This window comes from Haliotis cracherodii, unplaced genomic scaffold, assembly GCF_022045235.1.
Source record: "Haliotis cracherodii isolate W230 unplaced genomic scaffold, xgHalCrac1.p SCAF_4, whole genome shotgun sequence".
NCBI lineage: Eukaryota > Metazoa > Mollusca > Gastropoda > Lepetellida > Haliotidae > Haliotis > Haliotis cracherodii.
Window position 1 is genome coordinate 8,761,820 of NW_027266297.1, and position 20,624 is coordinate 8,782,443.

The 20,624-nt window shown below is 41.0% G+C and overlaps 1 protein-coding gene across 1 annotated transcript in view; it reads left to right on the forward strand.

Moving 5' to 3' along the window:
- The window catches only part of LOC139479954 (QRFP-like peptide receptor), an 81,922-nt gene extending 68,368 nt beyond the window's left edge, over window positions 1-13,554 (forward strand). Inside the window, exons 3-4 of the mRNA XM_071262901.1 lie at window positions 575-1,272; window positions 13,091-13,554. Coding sequence (XP_071119002.1) covers window positions 575-1,272; window positions 13,091-13,435 — 1,043 coding nt within the window. The 3' untranslated portion in view covers window positions 13,436-13,554. The remainder of the gene's footprint in view (window positions 1-574; window positions 1,273-13,090) is intronic.
- The last annotated feature ends 7,070 nt before the right edge of the window (window positions 13,555-20,624 follow it).

A 20,624-nucleotide genomic window follows, 5' to 3' on the forward strand; every position in this document is an offset into this window, starting at 1 on the left:
CAATGATTTCAGTTGTTTGGAATCTGAGATTCGAACACAACCAGCGGATCCTTGCTGCCAAGGGACACACCTCACTCCATCAGACCCGTTAAGTGGAACTGATAACGCCAAAATTGGGGGCACATTACGCATAAACAGTCTTTGACTTCATCAATACATATTGTAGTACATGTATTGCCATATTGACACGATAACCCACACGCATTTACGAAGCTCCATTGTTTTGGCGTCATATGATAATTACACGTGTCTAACTTTGTCTTGAATATCATTATCCGGTTTTGTTTCGTTAAAACCGACTGATGAGGATTGTGTCATCTTCCCAAGATGGAAAGGATAGTTGCTCATTCTTTCTGTCACTGGTTAACCTCGCAAGTTTAGAATAGAAAGGCCAATGTGCTGCAGCTGAAATATTCTGGCGTTAAACAACATTCGCTCACGCCTTGGAATTTCACAAACATTGTCATGCTGTGTGTCATGATTGTGTAAGCATTTAAGGCCATCGCGTTCATTATATTTGTGAGTTCATGTTTTTGAATAATTATTGTCATATTTCCCGTTTCCCGTTTCCTAGGTATCGCCGTCTCTGCCAGTACCTTCACCATCACAGCTATGAGCCTCGACAGATGTCTTGCCATTCGCCATCCAGTCGCCATCAGAAGACTGAGGACAACCACCTTCGTCCGCATCCTCATCTTCTGTGTGTGGACGTTTTCCTTGCTCATCATGGTGCCTCTTCCAATCATTAGACGGACTGTGACCGAAGAGATCCTTCCCGGGCAGTCCCTTATATTCTGCATAGAGGAGTGGCCATCATTTGCCCACAGGCGAACATACGACATAGCCATACTTCTAATAGTCTACATCATTCCAGGGATCATAATATCAACGTGTTATATACTCATGGGCAAAAGGTTGTGGGTGCCAGACAAGGAATTAAACAGAGATTTATACCGATATCCTATACAACGAGAGCCTACATGCCGTATGCATCGTTTGACGACGGGGCGACGGAGACTGGCGAAGCTGTGTATCGCTGTTGCAGTTATGTTCGCTCTTTGTTGGCTTCCGTATTACATTGTGACGACATATTTGGACTTCCGACCAGATTTGGACGCGGCAGACATCGTCCACTTCACACTCCTCCTCGGACATCTTCATAGCGCGTCTAACCCCGTGCTTTATTGTTTTCTACATAAAACATTCAGAAGATATTTAAGGAAATTCGTCTTCTGTGGATACAGATTAAATCCATCGAAAATGATTAGCAAGGTGAGTAATTAACCTGTTTTCGTCTTAGCCTTCTGCCCATATGAATAATCGAATCTGCCAAAGGCTTGCAAGCAGTGGAGAACTAGAGCAACGACCTGCACATTTAGAATATGATAACCTACAGTCACACTGTCGCTACCCGACCCTCACTTTAGACGGTAAAGGTATGGTAGACGGGAAAACTTTCAAACAGTTTCATGGTAGACATGTGGAGGACATTTTGTAAATTTGACTCATCACTGGTAAAATGGTGTCCGATGCGTTTTCCAATTTTTGACTTGAACTTTATGTTCCCGTGTTTGTTCAGATGAAACATGACTTGCCTTTGCATGTGTTTGTGACGGGTGCCACCGGTGGGGAAGGATAGGCCCACCCTTTTCGGGAACATCTGTTATCACTGTTTGATTGTGATTCATACACAAATGCTCATGATATATATGTAGTCGGAACCGTACAATCGTCTCTGCTTTTGGCAGATATGTCTTACGAATATGGAAAGGGTTTTGTCGCTTATATTTACAAGTGTAAAGTGATGGGGACCTTCTACCCAGACCAAAAGCTGAATACATTGCTAACTGGAAGGTTGTTTGTTAAGCTATATGTAACAACCTTCAACAACATTGTTCAAATACTCAATGATTATACGGGGTAGGCGTATCCTGCCTCACCTATTTTAACGTCGTTCACTGAAGACGTTTTTCAAGAAATGAACGACATTTTATTCCGTTTTGCTTTAATCCCACTCTGTCTAACCAAGAGATCCCTGTAAACGGATCAGATAATTGTTTTATACGTAACGCGTAGGCGGTGACTACAGAAACAACATCTACTATTGCTCTTTCATTTGCGTAGTATCAGTTCAAATCGTGGCCCTTCTGGAGATACTTAATAACCTACAACAACTGTTATCAGTTTGTGAAAGGATGCCGAAAGGCTATTCCCAAAATAGGATCATCCTCTTACAAGAAATTGAAAGTCATTTCATGGGATATCATCGGACTCTCAACATCTGCCATCAGACAAGTTTCAACTAATAACCCAAGTAACATGAAAAATATAGTTTAATTTGAGCCTTCTTCTAAGACACCGTTGGCGAATAATTATGGTACGGTTTTTATTCTGTGACTCAAAATACCTCAATGTTCCTCAGGCGGTTGAGCAGCTTCAAGTGAGCTTTTAACACTCATATTTTCAGATGATGTGCAGTGTCGCTCATTGAAACGCACTTATTGCCACCCACTCAATGACACTATCTTTCGATCGTTTTCTTCAGAACAAGTAACACGGAAATCCCGACGTTAAATCTTCAACACCTGATTCATAATATTCGCGATGAATCGCAAAGAACAATCAAGAACGAAGTGTGGTTTATTACACGATAAAACATTGTTCTGTCACGACGGCATTTCTGGAGATTCGAACATACGCTTGCAACTTCATGACATCGTGTATGGAAAGGGGAATGTCTGTTGAGTTGTTCCCCATAGATGTAGCTGGGCAATGTAGATAAACGGAATGGCCGAGCGATGGCATCCAAAAGCGGGAGAGATATGACAATCGGTATTGGGAGAAATGGGTAATCGACGTGAGGAATGTGTGATTAAGCGGCAAGTACTAACCTGTGAATAAAATGGACTTGTCCGACACTACCGAGGTCGGATTCTGTTGAGGGAGTCATCATTTTTAAAATATAGGTAAATATTTTTAAGTTTGTACATTTTATCATCCTTGTTAAAGATGCTGTACATAATTTTGATATCTCATATAAGAAATAAACGACTCGTGGTCGTTGTTTATCATACAAATAAACACTGCACCCTTCGTGGTATATACTCCATGCAGTGTTTTTTAGTATGATAAACAATGACCACGAGTCGATTATTTCTTAAATAAATAGCATAGATAATAAACTTACTTTAACACTGGTCACTCTCGATGTATGATGCCCTTTTTGTTATTAAAAGAAGACTGATGTTGAAATAAAAGTAACATTTATACTATTATAGTATAACCATGTATTCTACAGCTTTAAGTGTCTCTTGTATATTTTTCTCACGCGAAAAAATTATACACGTGATTGGGAACGTCAAAACAGTCTGAAATGGTCAGGCACCTATGTATTTTGACTATGTACTTGTACCGATGGTAGTTTACACGTTCTTCGTATTTGTCGTTATTGTCGCACCCCGACGCCAGAGAAGAGGTAACGTAAAACGCAGAAATTATAAACAGTGGGATTATAAAGTGAGAGGTTAGACGTATTATTAAGAAAGACGACAAAGGAAACAGGAATACCACACATGTACAGTAATTACATTTACGTCATCAGTGTAAGGAAGACACATAGGGTTGAAATGAAAAGTCAATATCTGGTATGTCCACCATTGGCAGCAACACAGGCCATGCAACGTCTTCTCATTGATTGAATAAGTCTGCGAATAGTGTTCTGGGGCATTCCACTCTTGACGTAGTGTATCTTCAAGTTCTCTCAGGTTCTGTACCTGCGGACGACGTGAGAGGCGTTGGCCCAGGTAATCCCATAAATGTTCGATTGGCGATAGACCGGGTGACAGGGCTGGCCATGGAAGCAGAGGCACATTATTGTTCGCTAGGTACTGTGTTGAAACACGTGCTGTGCACGCTCTTGCTTTATCTTGCTGGAAGGTGTGCGTATCCTGGTGCTGATGAAAGAATGGGATGACGTAATTTGCCAATATGTTATTCCTGCAGTAAAGGGCATTAACTCTTCCACGACAAATATGGATCTCTGTTCGATGGTTATGACTGATCCCGCCCCACACCATGACACCCCCCCCCCCCCCCCCCCCCCCCCCCCCCCCCCCCCCCCCCCCTCCATCGATCTGTCTGTACAAAGCAGTCATTGTGGTAACGTTCTCCACGTCGACGCCACACTCGCAGTCGACCGTCAGCATTCCGTAAATGAAAACGGGACTCGTCAGAGAACAGCACACCATGCCACTGCCGCAATCTCCAGTGCCTTTTGGCCCAACGCAGACGTTCATTTCGACGTCGATCAGTGAGTATGGGTCCAACATATGGACGTCGAGCACGTAGCCCTGGTGAGCGGAGACGTCGACGTACGGTGTCAGCGCTGATCAAACCCAGTCAGCCTTGTACGGTTGCTGCAGTCCTGGTAGCCGGAAGTGTACGATCACGAAAATGCCGACGAACAATATGGCGATCCACGACGTTGACCCGGACGTGGTCGATCTCTGGTGGTTCTTGTCTGCTGGTATCTGCTCATTAGCCAGAGGACTGTTGACTGATGGCATTGAAACCGTTGTGCAACGACTTTACTTGACGTACCAACTTCAAGCATGCCCAAGGCACGTTCCTCTTCTGTTAATCTTGGCATTTCTTGTATCAGTACCCTTTACGTCTGCAGCAACAAGTGATGTGGCTTTTAAAAATCTGTCTTTTATAGCCCTATTCTGCATGCTTCCCGTGAAACAAAACACGTTTTCCATGATGTGCACGCAATTTGTTGCGTTTTGGCGATGTCGCTCACAAAACATGTAGGAATGTGTTTCGACAAGCTGTTCTTCTTCATGCTTCGTCCAGAACGTCGTATATTACTCATTTACTTATATATTTTCATATGACTTAAGCCCGGATAAAAATACATCCAGTTTCATGGTGGTGCGTTTTCAATGCTGTTCAGTATATTATGATGTAGGTCTGATAGAATTTGTTTTTTGTACGTCTCTCTTTCATCCTTGTATCACCAGTGTAGATATTGTCCAATCATATATATTTTGGGATTGGTACGACATTTGATATTTACCTGGCAACATAAGTTTGTTGGTCAATATTGGTAATTGGAATTGTAAATAGTTTATTTGTGAATTTTAGGTTAAACCTGGTAAAACTTGTAACCTTGTAAAACAACAATCAAACCAATCTTTCAGGGAACCATATACTAGTATTGTATCTCTAACACAGGTTCAGGACAATTTGTTAAAAAATGAAAGCAAATGCCATCTGAATTTAACTCAGAAAACACTTTGTTAAATGCTGCATTTATTTATAGATGACATCTATGTGAAGTTTTGGGATATCACCTTCTGGCAGGTCGATGGCATCCCCCTGGAAACCAAATGTGCCCCCTTCTTGCTGATCTGTTTCTTTATGCACATGGATATGAAATTCTGTTCGGCTAGGCAAAATCAAAACAAAGGGATTTGGCCAATACGTTTCACTTAAGCTTGTTCAATATTGTTCAGTAATTTTAAATACCCAATTCCCTTCCATTGATTTACCCATATGAACTTGAAATAAAAGACACCAGTGAAACCATCTCATCTGTTTCATACTTAGATATACCAATACAGATTCAGAGTCTCAATACAGTTTCCTCAATGCAATGAAAAAAGAAATGACTTCAACTTTCCCAATTATGTCGAGCAATATTTCGACAGCTCAAGCCTTGGTGTGTGTTGCGGTACAATCGAGTTGGTTCTTTCAACAATGATTTCTAGGACGCCATACGACCCTTCCTCAAGAGTTGTGTGATTAGGGTAATGAATCAAAGACTTCAGTGAGGCATTCAGAACGTGTTATGGTGTACATGTGGAGGACGTTTCCCAATTTCATTATGATGCTCGATGCAATTCCCTATTTTGAATTGTATGTTACCGTGTTTGTTCATTTGGGCCTTGCCTTTGTGTGTGTTTGTGTTTGTGGTTGTGACTGATGCAACCAGTTCGCGAACACCTATTATCCTTACTAATTACATGTAATACACACATGCTTATGCTATTGTCGGAATCGTACATCGGACTCTACTTTTAGTGTCGATTTGTTAGTTTTGTCGTTAAGGCTATATTAATACACACGCGTTACCTACGTGTTCAAGGTCAAAGATCAAAGCCCGCTACCCAAAGTATAGCTCATAAAGTTTAATTAATCAAGTCAGCATTTTTGTAAACAAGTATTGCTTAAACCACACTTTCCAAATAGTTACTTTCCGTCTTCAACAGCGTATAAACACTGACCTATCATGGCTTACCGTTTTCATTCTAACAATGGTTCACGATGTGAGACATTCATCTTTCTTTTATTTCATCAACACAAGAAGCATACATTTAAATAATAATAATGATTCGCTGTGCAGAGTTGCCTCCCCTGGACACGCCAGAAACCTATGGTTGTGGGTTCGAACCACCCTGATAATGTTTCTAGGTTTGTCAGCACCATACCCGTGCTCGTGGGTTTCACCGAAGTGGTAAACGTCTGAGACCTGCATCACTTCGGGCTTTACTCCCACATAAAGCTGACACGCCGCGATATAACTGGAATACTGTTAAAAGCGGCGTTAACCCCAACTCCCTCACTCACTCACTCACCCATACTGCCTTGGCGAGGTAACATTGGTAACCAAACACTCCGGGCAGAATTTCGTTCCATGTCTACATCTATCTATACATTATCTCGAAGCATATTATATTGTTCTCTCACACGACCCTACTTATTAATATAATATGTAACATCATCCCTTTGAATTCCTTACCTCATTCATCCTTCACCACCCTCTCTGACATAAACACTCACCCACACCCATGGTAATCCTATTTTGTGCTGCGTCAGCGTCTCGAGACTGTCCCATTAGCACGTCCTTGGCGCGTCTCCGCGAGTCTGGTCTATCTCCGACAAGTGATACTAATTGTTAACGGCATGTCTCGCCCTCTGGGAATTATATTTTTTGTAACCCAAACTCAGATCCAACAACCGAAATATCAGTAATGTCATTCTTTTTACTAAATACACTGAACATCTCTGGGTCCTGTCTTTAAAGAAGCAAGTCCGTTGGTCCCCTGGTTAAAATAGGTCCATAGTCCTCTATTGCCTGTTGAGTCGGTTGGTTGGTTGGTTGGTTGGTTGGTTGTTTAACGCCGCACTCAGCAATATTCCATCTGTATGACGGCGGTCTGTAAATGATCGAGTCGGGACCAGACAATCCAGTGATTAATACCATGAGCATCGATCCACGTAAATGGGATCGATGACATGCATCAACCAAGTCAGCGAACCTGACCACCCGATCCCGTTAGTCGCCTTTTACGACAGGCATAGTCGCTTTTTACGGCAAGCATGGGTTGCTGAATACATATTCTACCCCGGATCTTCAAGGGTTATATTGCCTGTTGAGAGGAGGGAGTAGTGAGGGGCAGTCAGACCCTGTGCTGTGGCTGATTGCGTGTAGGCAACCTCCAATGGTTTGCCTAGTCCAGACTCGATTATTTTCATCCCACCGTGATATAGCTTCTATAATGCAAATTGGACGTTAAATAACATTCCTTCAGTCACTGATTATAAAGTATTGAATATATTTTTAGAATTATTAAGCCGATTTTATATCAAGAAAAGTTCTTCCTATCATATCTTAGAGAGAAGACCCAGTCGCGATAGGTGAGCAGAGTTGTGTGCAAGCACCCTATGGTCGTTGATGCGAACCCCAAATTTGCCGTACTTATAAGTCTTGGTTTTTCAACATTACACACCCCGTGCTCATGAGTTTCAAAGTGGTAAACGCCTAAAACCTGCTTCATTTCGGACCCTCTCCAAAATCAATCTGACACCCCTTGATACAACTAAAATGCTCCGCAAAGCTCAAACACAATATACCTCTTAGACACATGTCGAACCACCTTCTACCCATCCCAACTCCCAGGCGCACTCAATCGTTCCCTGGGGACACTTTCGGGAACCGAAAAAAGTAACCAGACAGTTTAAACCTACTCCAATTTTCTGCGTTTACTGCGAAACAACCAACAACCGGCTAGATTTATTTGCAATTAGAGCACGCGGTATATTGATTGTGGCGCAACATCAGACAGAAGGACCTACTGGTCCTGTCTCGCCCAGTGTGAGGTTGCCCCTACAGTGTTGTAGTCGGCAGGTGGTAACCAGGCGTCAAGGAGGCTAATACAAGTTATTATGCTGCACCGAGAGTGCTCATAAACTTGTCAATGGCCTTGATGGTCAGCGCTATTTAGGACATTCAGAACATTAGGACACTTAATATACGACACATCTACCGCCTATTGATGCCGCGGTGACAGTTGGCTGAGTAATTTGACATCATGGTCAACTTGTTTGGGCACATTTCTTCTATATCAGCCTTTATTAGTCGTATTTAATATTGCGGTTATAAAATATTATAATTATTACATATTATCGTTATTTACATGTATGTTTACGTTTTTAGAAACAAGCAACAGGGAAGCGGGTGTCTGAATAGCTTACATTTATTGTTCAATGTTCGCTGCCTGATAAATTGAGTTCTCTTACAAAGAAAAAAGACACGGTTATTCTAATGTAATGGGAAATTAACTAACAGGGTGTTTTATTTATACCTATGTAACGAACACAACAGTATGATAGGCAGACTTTGAAATATTTTTATAAAAAGAGAATATAACTCCTTAGTGAGCTTTCTGGTCGTTCTTCATCCCAATTGAATACCAACATACTTTAAATCTTTAACGGAGAGGAGTTTTGAATTATGTAACTAACAAAATTCACAATATGATAATGTAATCATATTCTTATATTTGAACGCAATTTTGTATTAATCACTGAGTGATATGTTCATTCGCAACTTTATAATGAGAAGTTTTGAACCCCAGTGGCTGAAAATGTAAACTCTTTCGACCAACCCAGACATTAATGTCTCTGTCTCTGGTGTTTTTATGACGATACACGTTTTTTTCAGTGATTCTTAACGGGATGTAATCTAACAATGTACCGTTAGAACATGCCCTACAGTCATTTGTGAAGCTGTGAGTTCATAAACGATCCATTTCTTGTCCAACTCCCCTTAATTGCCAGTTGAAAGTCGAGTTGACTGTAAAATGCTGTCCTCATTTACAAAATAAACCTGTCAGGGATGATGTTGACACTGATACTAATCCCAGATCGAGTTTGTATCAGGAGATTGCTTTATTAAATGCTTTACTGAGATGAGGTGTTGGGACGCGTTAATAACGATGGCATTGATCTATATATGACGTACATAAGTAGGCAGTTTTTTATAACGTAATAAATGTCACCTTTATAACTGTAACATTCCTCATGTCAATTATAATTGGCCATTTCATGACTGACTGACATTTGAAACGGAGAATTGGTTTAGGTGTGTGTTAAAATACTTTGTCTCATTGATTTCATTCCTCTGAAATCTCTTCAACGCAGTTATCAGGATGGTGGGCGGAAGGGTCATGCGGTCTTAGAGCTTGCAATGACTGGAAAAAATAACGCGCAATTGTGTCGCCTTATTTGAAAGATATTGTTAGACATATGCTGATTACACGTAAGTCTTATTTTGGCGTTCATTACACCGTTTTCTAAACGATTTACAAAGAGTCATCTACTTAACCAATCTATTGTAAGCAGTCTGAGATATAATGTTGTATTTATGGTTCCTTCGAAGTGTTGCAAATTACAGAGACCCTGAGATGATGTCTGATGCCACTATTCCTGTCACCATAATCACACATTAGAGTTCAGGGGAGACTTAATACCAGTTTAAACATGTGTTTTAGTTATATTATCAGCTGGTGGAAAAAGATCCGAACCAGGCTCACACGCAATAACGGTACCCACAGACAGATGCTGTTGAGCAAGTATGTGGGAATAGTGACTAGGTTGTGTTCTGAGGCCATTGACCTTGTTAGTGTTACTCCAGACAAGTAACAGAGTGTGTCGCCACTGAGTTATGTTGGGCGCTTACTTCCTTCACAACGCGTGATTACCTCCACAATAAACACAACGTGTTTTTGGAGGCATTCCAGAGGAGGGGTGTAAACATATAGGTGGCATCAGTGGTATGGAGAATCATTTGAATTGTGAGATGGTAATGGACCTTGCCGTTCCTTTCATGTAGCTCTCAGTTCTTCTGCTGCTGTGTATGGCTGTGAGAGGCTGGAGGTGAATACTACACCTCTAGTTTGAAACAAGTCAAGCGTAGCGGTAGTGAAGATTCTCTTCTCTGTACCTGCCATTAGACCCCATAATGTTCACATATATTGTATTTCACTTTTGGGCAAATCGTTTAGCCTTCAATCTCTTCCTGGGGCACGATTAGACCATTTGTCTGAGGCGCCGCATTTTGTTTTTCAGAGTTGCGTGCCAGAGACTGTGATCATTAGTTGGAATCCCATACTCTATCCCTTAAGAGGTTTTGGGGGGAGAATATGTTAAGTTTGTTGTATGTGACTGCTGAACCTTTTCATTTCACGTAGATAGGTGTCATGTTTTCAGTCACTGATGTACCTTGTTCAGATACATGGATATAGCCTAGTTTTAGCTAAGGCCTCACACAAGATTGATTCTCTCACTCCTCTATATGTTATTTACTCCTAAATAGTAGTTGCAGCAGCAGTAGTAGTATGAGTAGGAATATAAGAAGCAGTAGTGGTGATATTGCTGTTGTTATTATTATTCTCATTATTATTAATTGTAATAGTAGAAGTAGTGGTAGTAGTAGTAGTTATAGTAGTAATAGTAGAAGACGTAGTACAGTAGAGCAAGAGCAACGACAACAAGTGGTAGCGTGGAGGATACAAATATGGACAAGTTACAGTAGTACATGTTTTGTCAGGATTAATTAGGCGGTCGGGTAGCCTAGTGGTTAAAGCGTTCGCTCGTCACGCCGAAGGCCCGGGTTTGATTCCCGAAATGGGTACAATGTGTGATATTGCTGGAATATTGCTAAAAGCAGCGTAAAACCATACTCACTCACTCACTCAGGATTAGTTAAAGCTTTAACTTCTATGAATATTGGAATTAATAAGGAAACACAGGTCCATCTACTTACGTCTATGTTCTATATATACTGTATGGCATATAAGCTGTAGGGTTAGATACGAACACAAATACATGCAGGTCAGAGAAGACTAAAACTACTCAACAAGGCACTCAGACAGCTGCAAACAGTGCATGACAGCTCATCATGAGTAGGAAGTTCACAGAGTCTTCTTAAATCGATAAAATTAACCTTAATGTAGGTTCTTAATATAGACACCCTGAAGTGGATTAAAATTCTCATCTACATGTAGATAACGTCTTATGCATTAATCCCCGAACGTCATATCGTCTTTGTCAATGCTGACAGCTGCAATTACCATCAACTATATGACAAGTTCCATTGCTCCGTCCCAGACATTCTACCCTGTAATATGAATGTGAATATGTGCTGTATTCTGATTGGTTGACAAATGTTGCACGATGGGATTGGAAACCGGAAATCTTTAGGTGAGTTGATGTGAAGTGGGTTTAACGTCGCGTTTAAGCTTATTGCACTTATATAGCCTAGTTATATATCTCTAACGTCTTTGATATGACGTTGCTGGGGTTAAAAAAACCTACCTTCCGCTCTCCGGGCAGACGCGCTATCCACTGGGAAAACCTTCAGGAATTGTTACTATGCATGAATATTTTTTGTGATAAGAGTATTTTTTCTAAATCCAAAATTTCAGACACGTCGCATTTTGCTTGATCGTATATTGTTTATATCGCATTAAATATGAATCAGAACAACTTAGATTTAGTCTTCCCTCTCATTCTGCAACCCGGAAGAGATCAGATGTTGTTGAAGCATATGACGTCACCCATTGTATCATGACGTTATATAGCATTCCAGGGTGACTGTCTCAAGGAGACAGAGAGAACACGAAAACTACTGATAACGTCAACGTTGTATTGCACAATGTGGATAAACAGTTTGTGTTTTTGATATTTCTTATCGAGTATAACACAGTAATGAAACCTCTGAACCAAATGAAATATCCGGCCACAACACAACATTAATAATCGCAAATCTTAAAATATAAAGGACTATTTCCATAATCATAAGAAATATTTTACATTCTACTGCTCTACTTCCGACTATATCATAAGGATATGTTTATGAGTTACTATTAAATAGTGATGATACCATGTGCTCGCAAAAATGTGAAACTCTGTTTCATGCTGCTTCTCTCTGCATCTACTCTGTCTTGAAAACTTGTGCCCGATCCTTTTCCTTGTGCATAGGCTATGTTTAAAACAATCAAAAGGTGAGCGTATCCTGCCCCACTGGTGACATCCGTCACAAATACACGTAAAGGCAAGGCAACTGTTCATCTAAAAAAAATGCGTGAACACATCGCAAGAGTCAAAATAGGGAATTGATTCATTTTGTCAATGATGTGTATGATCATATAAGTCCATGACCCGTGTTGTCTCCTTTGCAGTACTAATATATCTATGATATAGGCGTTCGTAGATTATCACATAACCTACATGCATGAGCATATGTCAGATAATGCGTAATACTGATACACGTTGCTGCACCACACTCATAATTCGTATAAAGGAAATAGGTGTATAATGTGTTACCCTGAGTCAAATTCACTTTGGACGGTGTGTTGTTAGCCTTGCATGCAAGTTACATGTAGCAATAAACAGCTGTGGAAGAAATCGGCGTCTACGATCACGTATAGCCAGATGGTGACATGCAAACTGTAAAAGATACCGGGAAATCTTTAACTTTTCAGCTTTAAATCTCCAAAGCCAGATCTGGAAGCAGTTCATGTGTAGTTTCTATTCATCATATCATTGTAGCTGTTTGACTCGACAAATATTCTCTTGTTTGAGTGTCACGTTCAGGATGTCAGCAGCTTCAAACGTCACGACTGCACTGAATATTGAGTAGAGGTAATCTATTAATAACAAACTAATGATAAACCCTCGACTATTTTGTCAATGGTTTCTATGTTGTCTGCGTCCTAATACAAAAGACTTTTTGTTTCCTTAGATGATGTTTTCGCGCCCCTTCACAAGTCACAGTTACCGGTCCAGGTCGTCACTCCACAGCTCATTCCGCGACTCCATGAGGGGCACGAACATCCGTCTGACAGCCACTAGAGTGGCTCTTGACCGAAACAGAGGAATAGAAACAAGGGCAGATGGAAACTGGCACAAAGCATCCTTTCTCTCAGGCTCTCGTTCCGACTCCCACTCCAGTTCTGCCGACGTGGAACGCGGCAGCAACCGGAACCAGCTGCAGGTACCCCGTGCCGGAAGACCCCTATACACAGCCTCGTTCAAATCTCACCGCAGGAGGCGATCCGATATGGAGGACTCCTTCAGCAGCTCCTGATTCAAACAACATGAAAAGATATTTCAATTGTGCTTCTTGTGAATTGTATTTTATATCCTAATAATGGATCTGTGATACCAAGTTTCTCTTTTATTGTTGTTTGATATTACATGTTTAAGCAACGGGTGCAACATTCATTCAGGAGACAGTTCAGAGGAATTATGAAGCGTCTGTGTATATAATGTTACAATTAATTTCTTTGTTTACATTTACTCATCTTTCCATTGTCTAAAACATTCTATCTTGTTATTTGCGTGAATAAATATATCTCAGATATTTCGATACACTTATTTACTACCAGAAGAAGGGACACTTTTATTTCACTTCACATGGGTCACGGGTGGCAATTCGTTGTGAAGAGTTGCGTCCCTTGGGCACACCAGAAACCTATGATTGTGGTTTCGAATCCCGGTTCGCCCCCATGATGTTCCTAGGTTTTTCAGCACCATACCCGTGTCCGTGGGTTTCACCAAAGTGGTAAACGTCTGAGACCTGCACTCACTCACTCACTCACTCACTATTTCGCTTCTTAAGCCTAATGGATAACACTATCTGGACAGTTTGTGAAGTGGAAGGAGTATTCAAGTAAATTCATTCAACCCATCTGGAATGAAGTATTCGCGAGAAGTCAAGACAATACACACACACTGGATGCACTATCTAGGGTTACGTCGCTGCAAGTGAAGGACCGCCTCCGTGGTCTAGTGGCAGAGCGGAGGGCGGAAGGTCCGGGGTTCGATCCCCGGCCGCCTCATACCAAAAGACATTTAAAATGGTACTTTTTGTTATACCCTGTCTGGCGCTCGGCATTAAGGGGCTATAACAAGGACTGGTCGGCTCGGAGTCAGTATACTGTGTCTGAGTGGGGCATTCATGTTAAACTGCGGCATGGTATCTCAGTGAGCTATCACTATTAATCGGTATGAGTCCGGACTAGTACAAGCAGCCGCACACACACACACACACACACACACACACACACACACACACACACACACACGTGCATGCACGTCGCTATATAAGTGCAATAATCTTGGACGCGACGTTAAGCCCCATTTCGCCTCACCATACAAGTGAAGTTGTTTATTTGAGTACTAGACTAATTTATTATATATACTCTAATTAAACAAAGTATATATATTCTAATTAAACATCATCCGTTACATCCTAAAATGTAAAGTGCTGTATTACAGTTATCTAATAATTAAAGTTTCATGCACAGATTGGGGGCACGGGTGGCCCAGTCGTCTAAGGCGCCGCGATTCGCTGTGGCCCAGTCGTCTAAGGCGCCGCGATTCGCTGTGCAGAGTTGCGTCCCTTTGGCTCGCCAGAAACCTATGATTGTGGGTTCGAATCCCGGTTCGCCCCGATTATGTTTCTAGGTTTGTCAGCACCATACCCGTGCTCGTGGTTTTCACCGAAGTGGTAAACGTCTGAGACCTGCATCACTTTGGGCTTCCCTCCCACATTAAGCTGACACGCCGTGATATAACTGGAATACTGTTAAAAGCGGAGTAAAACCCAACTCACTCACTCACTCATGCACAGATTATTACGATTACGTTGACATTAATATAAAATTGTTTACTGGTGTATCTGCAAATGTTAATAAGGGTGTACAATCAGTTCTGTTTACGTTACGACAGCTTGTTGTTGTTTGTTGTTTGACGCCGCACTCAGAAATATTCAAATATGACGGGTGTGTGCAAAATATCGTGTCTGGACTAGACAATCCACTGATTGACATCATGAGCATTGATCTACGCAATTGGGATACGGTGACATGCATCAAGTGAGTGAGTGAGTATGGTTTTACGCAGCAATATTCCAATATCCCAGAGGGGGACATCAGAAATGGGCTTCACACATTGTACCCACGTGGGACATGCATCAACCAAGTCAACGAGCCTGAACGCCCGATCCCGTTAGTCGCCTTTTACGACACGCATAGTCACCTTTTACGGCAAGCATGGCTGCTGAAGACCTACTTTAACCCGGATCTTCACGGATTATTGCATTGAACTGATAAGGTATTTGTACGCACTGTGAGAGTTTTATGAGTGAGTGAGTGAGTTAGGTTTTACGCCGCTTTTAGCAATATTCCAGCAATATCACGGCGGGGGACACCAGAAATGGGCTTCACACATTGTACCCATGTCGGGAATCGAACCCGGGTCTTCAGCGTGACGAGCCAACGCTTTAACCACTAGGCTACCCGACCGCCCGAGAGTTTTATGCATGTGACTAGTATGAATGAGACATACCAATATTATAAAATTCCGGGGATTTTCTGGGATTAATATGTGGATTAATGGTATAACCTGTATCACTAAATGGATACAGAATACTAAAGAACAAAACCAGCATCGTCAGTGGTTCCTAATTACCAATGCAGCACATTATAGAATGGATGTGGTTTAACATCGCTTTGAACAGAATTCAGTTCCGTGTTTATCAAGCTTATTGGTGGGGGAAAGCCACAGGTGATGCAGGATGCAGATATGTCCCACTGTGGTGAAACCAAGATCATATTGTAGGAACAGTTGGACCAAGGATCATACATTTCAATTATCAGCGGATCCTGGCACGCCTAATATACATAACTCTTCCAAGCGAATCGAGGTGTCCAAGACCCCTGGGCCACTTGTAACCCATTTAACCCATTAACCCAACTTCACAAGAAGTCATTTCAAAACGTTAATGAAATGTAAGATTTAAATTGAATAATATGAAAAAGGTATTTTGACCACATTGCTTTAGAGAGTAATTTACAATTAACTCGACCCTCATGTTAATATGTGGAGGGATTTTATAAAATTAACCTTACAACATTTTAGTACCAGATTTGTGTAACACTGCCAGATCAAAAGTTCTTTTCTTGGACCCTTCAGCATTATTGTGTTATGTTTGTGTTCAGACAATTTACCGCGCCCAAAATGAATTATTTTTGGCCGCAAGAAGTGTAGTCCTCTTTGTTGAATATATTTGACTTAATTAGGAATCTCTGTGTTAAAACATTATGCAAGATTAAAGGAACACGTCCTGGAACAGAAGGAAACATTAATAATGGCATCCTCATCTCCATGTTTGTGCCCTTTGTGATGCGTTGATGATTTATGTAATGATTAATGGAAAGGGCAATGTTCCGGAATCCTGGTCAGTTTTAAATCACGTCTAGGAAGCGTAATGGCATAATACCGTTTCACGATATTCCTAATGTTTGTGAGATCAGATAGGATGTCATGCCTACCTCCACCTAGACTTGTTTCCATTTTAATATGATATAATGTAAATAATGTCTCACACAAACAAATCATTAGGACTTGCAACAATATTTTTAATCATTTCGGAACACATCATAGACGAGGTAGAAACATATTTTGGACATAATTTCATTTTATTTTTTTTGAAATTTTGAAACAGATATGTATTCAAATTCAACCTCCGTCCTGCCACGCGGTCATGTAATTATAGACGTGCCAACCTTTTTTGTTGTTTGAAGTATACGTACGCATACCGTAAATATGAAAAAGTCCTAAAATATTCCACTGAGGTTTCCACAGAACACATTAGACCGGGCAGCAAGGGCGCTGATAATTGGTAATCAGAAACAGCATGAACTAGAAAAAGTGTTTCTTATGCCCGAGATAAGGTATACTAGCGAGATAAATGCAAACAAACACACTGCCAGTTTTATGTCGGATTACTCAACGCAATACTGAGCATATTCGACGTCAGAATATATTAGTGTTTCAGAATAGTTTGACAAAAAGCATTTGTCACTCAGTATCATTTCCAAAATAGTTTGTAAGACTGTCTTCCTTTAGCACATCATGCACAATACAATACAATATGAACGCAAACAGGACCTTTACAAAACGAAAAGTACAATAATGCAAGAATGGTAGAAGTTAGTTAAAGATGGGGTCGGTCGGGTAGCCTTGTGGTTAAAGCGTTCGTTCGTCACGCCGAAGACCCGGGTTCGATTCCCGACATGGGTACAACGTGTGAAGCCCATTACTGGTGTCCCCCGCCGAAATATTGCTCGAATATTGCTAAAAGTGGCGTAAAACCATACTCACTCACTCACTAGTTAAAGGTGGCCCCATTGAACCCGTATTGCCATACTTATCTTCCACTTGATGATCATCTTATAGTTCCAATTGAAATAAACCAACTCTCCATATCTAAAAACATCAATGCCAGAGAATAATCAGTCTCTATTATCTGCCGAAAATGATTCCACAATGTGCAAAGGGCAACATAATGATTACATAAACTGGTAACTTAATATATCATTATTACTCAATATGCATAGCTAACGGACAGGCAATCCTACTGGCGTATACGATAACGAAATTATTATAAGAATTAATTAATAACGAATATAGCAGATGACAGAAAAACAGAAGGTAGTAAGCGGTTTTGCCATACTTAACCATCATTTTATGTAACCTTATGCAAGGATGTAAATTTTGAATCTGTTACACCCCGTGTGTAGTTGGACGACAGGTCTTCTTATTGATTGATGTAATGTCAAATTTATAGGAATAAATAACGGGATGTCTCAGAAGACATTACGAGAATGTGTTTCCTGGCAGAGAAATGAGTATGTGTACGAATATTGTGATGGTAGTCATCGAACGCTGATTCTAGGTGTTGCTTCAGGACACCTGGTGGTTATAACCCTCGTGTCAAGTGCAGAAAATTATTTTAGGTCTTTCAGAAGCTTCCTTTGGCGTTTGTATCAGGTCGGTCAAGCAACCCGTTACTCGTCTGAAAACTCAAGTTTTATAGTGAGTGAGCGAGTGAGTGAGTGAGTTGGGTGTAAAGCTGCATTTAAGAGTATTACAGTTTTATCACAGCGTAATGTGGGAGGAAAGCCCGAAGTGATGCAGGACTCAGACGTTTACCACTTCGGTGAAGCCCACAAGCACGGATATGGTGCTGACAAACCTAGAAACATAATCGATTATTCGATTCCATTAATATTGGGCGTAAAATGCAGAGTAATGATGAAATGCCCCAGGAAAAGAGTAAGCGTGCCCCGTACTACCGGTAGCAACCGCGACTCACACAATTTGCGTGAAATAGTATTGCTCTTGCCTGACTCCGCACATCACTACCTTTAGAGTAAAACACACTCAGGACAACAGCTATACCTACACTATGGCTGGAATATCATGCCATCAACACATTCAAAATTAATGTTTAACTCATAATTGATTACAATCATTTTGGCACACAGAACAATGTTTGACATCAACATCTTGTATTCAAAGCATTACAAATCATGCATTTATAGCGGTTGATATCGTTAAAACTATTCCAAACGCATCACGATTGATGTATTACCAACTAGTTCAAGTCCACCGCAGTCGCAATTTTATCAATAAATATCATATATTTACGCGATAAATCACAAAGAACAATGAAGAATGAACCGTGGTTTATTTCACCATGAAGCATTGTTCTATCATGACCTCATTTCTGGAGATTTCTAACATGCGCTTGCTTGATGGCGTGATAAATGGGACGACGTTTGTTTTGAGAGGGAAGTCATCGTTATATAAACACGGCTAAATATGTTTAATGCTTGAACATTGCATTAACATCCTTACACAGGCTGTACATTATGTTGATATCTCATATAAGAAACAAATGATTTATTGGAGTGTTTTATTGTACGATAAACAACTCCCACTCGTCTAGGTATCGACTGTATTAGTCTTTGAATCCTTCTCCATTCCTCCGGGTGTGCTTGATGCTATCGTAAGCGTCGTCCGCGTTCATCCCAAAGATGCTCAATTGGGTTCAAATCTGGCGATCTGGGTGGCCAACGAAACACATTTACGTCGTTATTGACTCGAAAGGCTCCCGTGACGCAAACCGCGTGTGGCCTTGTTGGAATATCTCACGTTGCACGTCAATAACAGGAAGGAGGTGTTGCTGCAAAATTTCGTCCCTGTAACGTAAAGCCGTCATATTACCATGCACGTAAACAAGATTCGTACGTTGTGCGTAGGTTATTGCACCCAACATCATGACACTTTCTCCACCAAATCTGTCCACCTGAACACAATTTACGAGCAAAACGTTCGTTAACGTCTGTACACACGATTTCGGCCATTACGCCTTGGTAAGAGAAAACGTAATTCATCAGTAAACCCATATTCGTCTTCAGTGTCGCAGATTCCAGATCTACACAAACGAACGCGTTGAAGGCAGTGATGACGTCCTACACGCAGCCAAAGTAATGTCTCCTGGCTCTCAATCCAACATAGAGAAGACGATTCCGTACAGTCTGGGCGGATATCCTTTGAACTCCTGGCACGTTGGCAGCTCTGTGTTCGGCCGTGACAGTCCGATCACGTAAATGCAGCACCCGGATGTACTTCTTCGGCCGGAACGTGGACGGTCATTGGTTGACCCAGAATGTTGAAATCGTACAACGAGACGTGAAATTGTACTATGGCTGGCATTTGGACGACGGGCAAATGATGTCTGAGACTCCCCAGCATGAAGTCGGCCTGTGGTGATATTGCGTGTTGCAGAGTCATGTCGTGACATAATTAAATCCTTTCAAAATTGAAAAACCACAAAACAAATTTCTAGACATATGCTTTCTTTTATAGTCAATTAGCCTGTACGTTTTCCATAATTTGCACGTGTCAAACGTTAAAGGTGGCGTTTGGGCGACATGTTTTAGACATTTGTGAACAACGCACCCAAAGTGAAAATTTCAAAACCAAATAGCACAATTTCCACATATCCGTATGTGTAGATCATCCATGGCATATTTCAACAATCTTGAAGCCGTTTTGGTGAAGCAAACAATATTTATTGTAATAGAATCGCTTATGCGTTTCTTCTTCTGGGGAGAATATTTAAAGAAGGAGTTTTAATCGATTCTCTCCAGACTCATTTCTTGTGGCGCCTACAATAAGTATTATTTATAGAGGAATTTCAAAGAATATCAATGAGTCGTCTTCGAAGACAATTCCCATATTTCTAAAACCATGAACGCGTATGACGTTTTCAGCGCAGATGAGACTTTAGTCTACCAACAAGGGATCCTGACATGAATAATAGACGATATTCTGCACGGCGAATTGGCTGCCCTGAGACCTTGGCTTACGGTTATACTATTAACAATACCTCAAGTATATCTTGCGTTTACATTTAATGT